Source organism: Mustela lutreola, chromosome 4 (genome assembly GCF_030435805.1).
Source record: "Mustela lutreola isolate mMusLut2 chromosome 4, mMusLut2.pri, whole genome shotgun sequence".
Taxonomy (NCBI): Eukaryota; Metazoa; Chordata; class Mammalia; order Carnivora; family Mustelidae; genus Mustela; species Mustela lutreola.
In genome coordinates this window covers 201,006,167-201,014,929 of record NC_081293.1, presented here as the reverse complement: position 1 = coordinate 201,014,929, position 8,763 = coordinate 201,006,167, and the positions used below count along the sequence as shown (strand labels likewise).

Here is an 8,763-nt window from a genome sequence, read left to right as displayed (position 1 = left end):
ACCAGGTGAACTTTCCCCTGCGCGATCCCCACATACCTGTCCAGTCCAGCTTCCAGGAAGTGCTCTCTGCTGGTCTTAAGGGGAGGGACGTGCATGCCCCTTCCCCTCTCTGGCGGATTTTAAGGGGTTTAGGAGAAATAGGTACTGTGGGACAAAGACGGGGGTGAAATCAGTCACTCTGATTTAAACACAATCTCTAAAACACAACGATCTGGTTGAAGAAATGGAGGCATTTATCGTGTGTAAACATAAAGTTTAGACTGTACCCTGTCCCCAACTAAAATATCCCTGGCTGCACATATTTTGCAGAGAAGAGGGCAGCAGTCTCTCCGAGATCAGTCTTGGGGAGTTTCATTCACTCCTCCCAGCCTCCTAAATCACTGCCCTCCATCCCAGGAGTCCCAGCCAGCACATGGAGGGGAGGTAGAGAAAGGCCTTCAGCCTTAGAGCCAGCCCCTACCCGAGGTGGGGGCCAAGACTCTCCTGGGGAAGCAGAATGACAGTCAGCATGTCGGTACTGGCCTCGAAGGGCAAAGGGCTTCCTGCCCAGAACAAGTGGCCAAGAATCTCAGGTCTCCTTCATAAACCCTCCTTCCCTAGAGCGAATGGGTGGCACAAAGAAACAGGGTCAGGGACCCCCGAGCACCGAGGGCAGCAGGTGACAGCTGTGTGGCCTCAGCGTCAGACTTGGTCCCACTTCCAACTAGGAGGCTTAACGGTTTGCTGGGGACAAGAGTCTCAACCTCTTGGCACCTCTACTCTCTGAAATGGAGAGGATAAAATCCTTCTCCTAGTGTCACAGTGAAGATTAAAGAGAATTCTAGAAAGCACACGGCATGGGGCTGTGTTCAGGGAAGTTAAGGGCTCTCCCCTCTCTGCTTAAAGGCTGGATTTCATTTCCACCACCCCAGAGACCGCATCTAAAGACCAGATACCATGTAAATGCTGTAATTCCTATTTTACGAATTACGACTGTTTTTGCAAAGCCATATAATATCTATTCCCATCGCTGTCCCTCTATTTCCAGCTAGTATTGTGTGTCTCCAAATTACCCTGTTTTAATGAAGAAAGAAAAAATTTCAGCTCTTGCCAATAGAATCACCGCAGTCGACTCTTGCCAAGGCAAAAAGCCTTTTGAAGGGAAACTAAATGATCCCCACACTTACCTTCAAAAAAAAAAAAAAAAATCCCTCCTGTAGCAACCTGATCTGTTAATTTTGAAGTTTACCTGCCCAGATTTTTCCTTCCTCCTCTGCCCCTCCCACGCCCCTACCCTTTACTCACCTCTCACCTGCTTAGGGAGCTGGCTTCAAGGACCCACACCCCCTCCTGCATTCTTTCCCCTGCGGGGGCCAGAGAGCTGTTCTAGCTGAGCTATTGACAAAGCCTGGTACTGGGGGCTGCCTGACTCCCCGACCTGCATGTTGATTTTTCCCGCTTCAGAAAAGCCCTTGGAAGTGCTTTTACTGTAAATATTTGAAGTGTGTGTATGGGGACGGAAGGGGTGGGCGTGAAGTCTGATTCTCACTCCACTACCTTGCTCAGCCAGGGGAAGCCCTGTCGACCGAGTTCCCAAGCTGCAAGTAGGGAGAGAAGAGAGGCTGCATTTTCCTGCCTGGGGACTAACCAGGGTCAGGATGACCGGCCTCGGGAGGACTCCCGGCTCTCGCAGGCTCTCCAGAACCAAGGTGGGTGCTGCCTCTTGCATGCCCATGGGTGTCCTTCCGCAGAGAATAAGCGCTCTGTCACCAAGGATCCTGTCACTGGCAGATGGGCGACGTCTCCAAGTCGACCTGGGTCCTGCAGGCCGCGGGGCTCACAGACCCTGCCCTCTCTGCCTGGACCGGGCAGGGGCTCAAGGCAAGGACTAGTGGAAGGCAAACTCGCTCACACACATACACGCGACACCTGAAAAGCACGGGACTTCCCAGAGATGAGAAGGTTCAACCTGCAGAGGGGTGACGACAGGGACACAATCTGCTCCCAGGCACCCTGGAGACCCAGGAGCAGGGCCTGGCGACCGGTGTGGTCTTCGTGCTGCTGCCGAAATGCAGCCAGGCAGCTGGATCTGCAAGCCACGCGGGATCCCCGGCGCAGAAGCGCAGGAACTCAAGTGCCGGCGAAGGGACGCGGGAAGAGCGCACGCCGCGGGCCCCAGGGGCCGCCGAGGCCAGAGCCGGGCCGCGTGTCTCCGGAGCTGGACTCAGACGGCGGGGCCCACACTGGTACGCAGAGGTGCCGGCGCCCGCAGTCCCGCTCGGCACTTGCAGGAAGGCGGGCAGGGTCCCTAGGCTGAGCCTCCGAGTGTGGCAAGGGCGGTCTCCGCCCCGCCATCGCGGCGCAGCCCCCGGGTTGTTTAGGACCCCGCGGCGCAGGGGCGGGGCGGCAGGCGGCCGGGACGGTGACAGGTGCGCCCCTCGGCCAATGGCCGGGCCGGCGCCCCTCCCTGAGCCCCCGCCGGGCGCGCCAATCGGCGGCCGCGCTGCGCTTCAAGTGCGCGGAGGGGCGCGGGTCCCCACTACGGCGCCAGCGGCCTCGGCGCGGTCGCCCGAGGGTCCAGCGCACTGAGCCGGGCTCCCCGGCCCGGCGCGCCCAGGCACTTGCGTGCGAGTTTGTGCGAGCGCGTGAGAGCGCGGCCCGGGGCGGGGCCCGCCCGGAGGAGGCGCCCGGACCATGGTCACCCTCGGCTGAGTTTCCGGCGGCGACTTTGATTATTGGCAAATAATCACCATAACAATACCGAACCCGGGGCTTGTCGCCGCCGCGCCAGGACTCCGCGAGCCCGCACCCGGCCGCGCCGCCCGCCGCCCGGCCCCGCTCGCCAGCCCCAGACGAGCCGATGGAAAAATCCAAAAATTTCCGCATCGATGCGCTGCTGGCCGTGGACCCCCCGCGATCGGCCTCGGCGCAGACCGCGCCGCTGGCCCTGGTCACGTCGCTCGCGGCCGCCGCGGCCGGCCCAGGAGGCGGCGGCGGCGGCGGGGCGAGCGGCGGCGGGGCGAGCGGCGGCTGCAGCCCCGCGTCCTCGGAGCCGCCCGCGGCGCCCGCCGACCGTCTGCACGCCGAGAGCCCCTCGCCGCCGCGCCTGCTGGCCGCGCACTGCGCGCTGCTGCCCAAGCCCGGCTTCCTGGGCGCGGGCGGCGCGGGCGGAGGCGCGGGCGGCGCGGGCGGCGGACCCGGGGGGCCCCACCACCACGCGCACCCTGGCGCCGCCGCAGCCGCGGCCGCGGCCGCCGCTGCCGCCGCCGCCGCGGGGGGCCTGGCGCTGGGGCTGCACCCCGGGGGCGCGCAGGGCGGCGCGGGGCTCCCCGCGCAGGCGGCGCTCTACGGCCACCCGGTCTACGGCTACTCGGCGGCGGCGGCGGCGGCCGCGCTGGCCGGCCAGCACCCGGCGCTCTCCTACTCCTACCCGCAGGTGCAGGGCGCGCACGCTGCGCACCCCGCCGACCCCATCAAGCTGGGCGCCGGCACCTTCCAGCTGGACCAGTGGCTGCGTGCGTCCACCGCGGGCATGATCCTGCCCAAGATGCCCGACTTTAACTGTGAGTACCGCGCGGGCGCCGGCGCCCGCGGAGGAAGGGAGGGAGGAAGGGGGGTCCTGGCACAGGGCTTTCCCGCGCGCCCTCCTCCACCGCGCCTCCTTCATCTTGCTCTCGGCTCTGAACGCGCGGCGGAGGCGCCGCGAAGCCGCCTGGGCTCCGCCCGGGGCCCGCGAAGACTTATGTGGACTGCCCGCTGTGGGACTGGCAGCGAAAGGATTAAAATGGCCACGCGCGGGCCCTGCTCTCTCTTCCTCTCCTAATGGGAAGGGGCAGCGGGAGGTGTGAGACTAAAACCTAATGATTAACCGGCGGGCTGGAAGAGAAGGAAGTGGTGGGGGAAGGCGAGTCAAAGAGCGCCCAAGTTAGGCCGGCCTGGGGATCGAGGCCACCTAAACCAGGGGCTTATCTCCTGGGAAACGAACTTGAATTAGGTACCGCATTGTGGGTTTTGGAGAGACCCCCTACGTCTACCCCAGCCCCTCTCAGGAGGAGAGATTCAGGAACAGAGAACAAGAAATGGGCTTCAAGAGGCCAGGGCCACAAGGCCAGGTCCCTGGCTCTGCTCTGGCCCTTTGCAGAGGTGCTGGCTGCCTCTGTAAGGGTGCTTGGGCCACGGTGTGATGTCCAGTAGGCAGATGGCCGGACTTGAACAGAGCCGTGGTGGGCTTCTTCAGAAGGAGAGATGTGCCTCTTTCACGAACCCCACTGTAGGGATTGGCAGGTGCCCACCCAGAATTGGAGGCTCCCATTAGGCGGAACCCCTCCCCAGGACAGAAGCCAGGACGGCTGGCCGGCCCTAGCCTGGGAGCTGCTGGGTTGTGGGCAGTATGCTTGCCAGGCAGGGGGTACGCCTCCGGAGGCCTGAGCCCACCCGACTTTTTGGATGGGCACAAGGGGTTGGCGTTCTGGGGAGTCTCAATCTTCCGTCTGCTCCCCGCACCGGGCTCCACGGAGAGGCTGATGCGGGAGACTTCATGCTTTCTGCCGCAGAACACCCAAACAAAGAGACCCCATTGTTTCCTTCTGAGTGGATGTGCTTAGACTGGTGACATGCAGGCGTAGGAGAGGAAAAAAGCAAAGAAGAAAACAAAAATAAACCCTTGGCAGAATTCAGATTCCTCTGCTAGAAGCCACGGTTGTGACTAAACAGAGAAAAGCTAGGGGCCTGAGAGCTGCAGAAGTCACAGGCGGGTGAGAAAATCCCAGCCTGCCGACTGTTTGCCCGTAGCCACCACAGGCTTTCTGCAGCTCAGCTCCCAGAAGACCCTAATGGCCACGTAGCCCGCAGCCCGTCCAGGTGGAAGTCAGCCCCTTCGGATCTGCAGCAGGGAAAGCGGGGACTCACCTTTCAGCTTGGGGCAAACATATCTGAACTTACCGATCCCGGGTCAGCCAAACTCCGGCTCTTCCTGGGCTCGACTGTGAACAGAGCCTCCCACCCCTTCTGATGGCACTCGTGGATGTTCCCTTATGATCTGCATGTCCCAGAGCCTGGGAAGCTTAATCTCCCACTGAGGGGTGGTGATCTACACACACACACACACACACACACACACACACACACACACAAACACACGCTTCTTCTGGGTGCTGGGTTCCCTGCCACCCGCCCCCAACCCACGGTGCTTTCCTGCGTGAAGCTCAAGGTCGCTCAGAAAATTAGCACAAGTCCCATTCCTTCTGCCATCCCTGTTTCCTAATGTTGACCTAGAGGTAGCTGAATTAGAAAAGGAATCTAAATATCAAATCTTAAAAGGCGATAATAAACAGGCCAGGATGCCGGAATGTGTTTTGAGAGTCCCTTCCTCTGGTCGCAGGAAAACCCGTTTGGTTTCCTTTAATTGGTTGTCTCTTCTGTTGGATGGCATTTCTCAAACGGTCCCTTTGGAGCCAGTGTTTTAATTAAAGTTCTAATGTATTGTCGAGTTGGGAATTGGGGCCTCATTTAACTAAAGCTGGGGGCGTGGGCCTTCCGTAAAGCAAATTGCCCCCCCCCGGGGGGGGGGCCTGAGCCCAGCCTACCGGCTGGCCTCTTTTCTTCCCTTTCGTTTATTGTCTAACACTTGTCAGGCTCCTGGGAAATCAAGGGAAGTCTCGTTTTGAGGTCATAAAATTCTCTGTGATGTAACCGTGTGAACGTATGTAAATTCAGCCAAGGGACCTCCTTGCGCGTTCAGAAAGCCAGATCCCCGCTTGGCCTCAGCCTTCAATTTGTGAAGTGAGAGCTGTTCTGGAAAGGCGTCCAGTCTCCCGGGGCTTTGCTCCTCCGCAGCCTGGAGGCAGGGCCGTCAGGAAGAATTTTCAGCGGGGAGTGGGCCGGGTTCTCAGCGGCCCGAGAGGCGGTCCTTCTCCTTCCGCTTCCTCCTGTCTTGGCCTTGGCCCTGCCTCTCCGGTAGCTGAGGACGCGGTGCTGGGAATCCTGCACCGGCTCCTTGCTGGTCAGGAGGACATGGGGCTGCTGATTCCCAGACCTGTTTGTATTTGTGGCTGAGCTGGGGGAGGCTGGCCGAGGAGTGGAGAGGAGCTGTACCTGTACCTCTCCGCTCTCACTGTCTTGCCTGTCAACTTCTGCACTGCACACCACCACCACCACACCCCCGCTGCCCCCAGGTGAAGGGGGCTGCCCTGGCTGATAGGCTCTCTTTAATCAGAACATCCAGACCCTGAGTTTAAAAAAAAAAAAAAAAAGAAGTCCCATTAAACCCAAACCCGTATGTCTGTCCCTGGTATCCAGGTCCTGGGCTCGTCCGGTCATCCGGTCCCTTGGGGAGAGGGCGCTGACACTGAAGAAAAAGCAGTAACTCAGCAGGGTCCGGGAGGCCAGGTGGCAGACGTGGGTGGTGGGCTCTGGGGCACTGGGGGCCCACGGGAGGTCGGAGGACGGCGTCAGGCTGCAGGCCTCACGCCCCTCTCTGTCCCAGCCCAGGCACAGTCCAGCCTGCTGGGGAAGTGCCGCAGGCCGCGCACGGCCTTCACGAGCCAGCAGCTGCTCGAGCTGGAGCACCAGTTCAAGCTCAACAAGTACCTGTCGCGGCCCAAGCGCTTCGAGGTGGCCACGTCGCTGATGCTCACGGAGACCCAGGTACGCAGCCCACCCCACCACACCACCAGCCGGCCTCCTAGGGGACACTCTTCCCTCTGCACTCCTGGCACCTGGAGCGGAGCCTCCTGACTTTAGAGGGACGACTGACGTCCGAGGGGAGAGTTCGTGTTGGCCTCGCTGGGGTTCATGCACCAAGCCCCGAGGTCTGATCCAGCAGGCTGAGGTCAGACCTCGAACTTTGCGCTTGAAGGACCCTCCACGCACTCCCCCCACTCTGAAGCTATGGTCCCCAGGCCATGTTCAAGAAATTTTATTCCAGAAAGAGAGGGAACATCTTGAGATTTACAGGTATGGACGCTAGCTGCTCCGGCCCTTCCTGGGCAGTGGGAGAGCACCCCTAGAAAAGGACCGGAGTCCAGCAGTGGAGGTCCGAGTCTGGGCTTCCCTGGAACCCCCCAGCCCCACTCCTGGGTTTGCTGATGCCCAGGCATGGGAAGCTGCTTCCCCCTGGAGCTTCCGTGTCCCCTGCTCTGAAGCCCAAGGTGCAGGTGCTGAGCTGGGGGCCTCACAAACAGTGGGGATGGAGGTGGCCGCTTCCTCACAGCCTCTCATGCTCTCAGGTGAAGATCTGGTTCCAGAACCGGCGCATGAAGTGGAAACGCAGCAAAAAAGCCAAGGAGCAGGCCGCGCAGGACGCCGAGAAGCGGCAGGGGGGCGGGGGCGCCAGCAAGGGGGGCGCAGAGGACAAGGGAGAGGAGGAGCTGCTGGGGCCGCCGGTGGTCGGGGACAAAGGCAGCACACGCCGCCTGCGGGACTTGAGGGACAGTGACCCCGAGGACGATGAGGACGACGAGGACGAGGACCACTTCCCCTACAGCAACGGTGCCGGCACGCATGCCGTCTCCTCCGACTGCTCCTCCGAGGCCGACTCGCCACCTCCGCGGCCCGGGGGCCCTGGGCACCAGCCCCTGCCCCAGTAGGGGCCCCGTGCCCCAGGCAGCCAGCAGCCGGGCCAGCCTGTCCAGGTCCAGCCCCGCAGGCCTGTGAGCCAGGCCACCAGCCGTCCCTCTGGGGCTGCCCGTTTGGGCTGCTCTTCGAGGGACAGAGAGAGGGAGGCCCAGCGGGTTCAAGCTTGAACTCCTGCTCTTTTTAATTTCATTTTGGTTAGTGTTGGGGGCCGTGCTTGTGAGAAGAGCTGACAGGTACCAGAGGGAGTCTCGTACCCCCTCTTCCCGAATGGAGAAGGCGCGAACCTCCAGTGTTGGACGACCTGGAAGACTTGAAACCTTCTCCAGAATGGCCATTCTGCTGAGTATGGAAAAAGGGAGAATGTTTTGTGCTCACCTGTCTTGGGGGGGACTTTATATCATGAGCATTCAAACTGCTGGAAATCTCAACCTGTACTGTCTTTATTTTTGTATATTGTATTTATACATATATATATATATAAAGAAGCGTCTAATTATGCATGCTAAATTATTATTTAGCTTCTCCCATCGCCCACGATGGAATGTAAAATAAATTGGTTTTTTACTGGACGTGAGTGCAGATCTTTGGGGAGTGAGTTGGAAAAGCCGCTGCACTGTTTTGTTGTTGAAATGATGGGGTGTGGCGAATTCCACGATTGACAGCAAAAGGTGCAAATCAGAAGGACAAACAGGCGTCGGGAACACCGCCTCTCCCGGGCTGTGTCGCAGGCGGGGCCCCTGGTTCCCGTCGCCGGGGAGTCCTAGCCGCCGGATGTTGGTAAAAATACCTGAGACCAGGGTCAGCGCGCGCCCCGGTGCGTGAATCTCAGGAGAGCAACTTCGGACCCCGAGTATTTAGCTTTTCATTTCCTTGAGGCTCTTGCTTCACCGGCGTGGAAACGCACCATCGAATGTTTCAGCAAATAAGCTTGAAAACGACGAGAAGATTTTCCCGGCGTCTGGGGGTCCGAAGGCCTCGAGTAACCCCGGGCTTCTCCCCGGCTCCCTCTCCCGCAGGACCTTCCCGGCTCCGGGTAGGAGCCGCGTTCCTGGGGTCTGTGCACGTGTCCGCAGCAAGTGTCCGGCGACCGGATGGCCTGGGGGGAGGGGGTTGCTGCGGCGGCTCTGGACTGATCCAGCCCGCGGCGGGCGCCCCCCATCACCCGCCGAGCCCGCCGCCGCTCCACCTGCGCGCCCCCCGCCGCTCCGC

General features: G+C 60.8%; 1 protein-coding gene across 1 annotated transcript; it reads left to right on the top strand.

Moving 5' to 3' along the window:
* Nucleotides 1-2,336: 2,336 nt before the first annotated feature.
* On the top strand, nt 2,337-8,123 carry MNX1 (motor neuron and pancreas homeobox 1). Its single transcript, XM_059172398.1, has 3 exons — nt 2,337-3,542; nt 6,464-6,624; nt 7,206-8,123. The coding sequence occupies exons 1-3, from the start codon at nt 2,840-2,842 to the stop codon at nt 7,563-7,565; spliced, it is 1,224 nt and encodes a 407-aa protein (XP_059028381.1). The 5' UTR covers nt 2,337-2,839; the 3' UTR covers nt 7,566-8,123.
* The last annotated feature ends 640 nt before the right edge of the window (nt 8,124-8,763 follow it).

What these genes read in the sequence shown, in the direction of transcription:
- MNX1 (XM_059172398.1), top strand. Translation starts at nt 2,840, where the DNA reads ATGGAAAAATCCAAAAATTTCCGCATCGATGCGCTGCTGGCCGTGGAC. An exon ending in CAAGATGCCCGACTTTAACT is followed by an intron (nt 3,543 to 6,463) that starts GTGAGTACCGCG and finishes TCTCTGTCCCAG; the next exon opens with CCCAGGCACAGTCCAGCCTG. An exon ending in TGATGCTCACGGAGACCCAG is followed by an intron (nt 6,625 to 7,205) that starts GTACGCAGCCCA and finishes TCATGCTCTCAG; the next exon opens with GTGAAGATCTGGTTCCAGAA.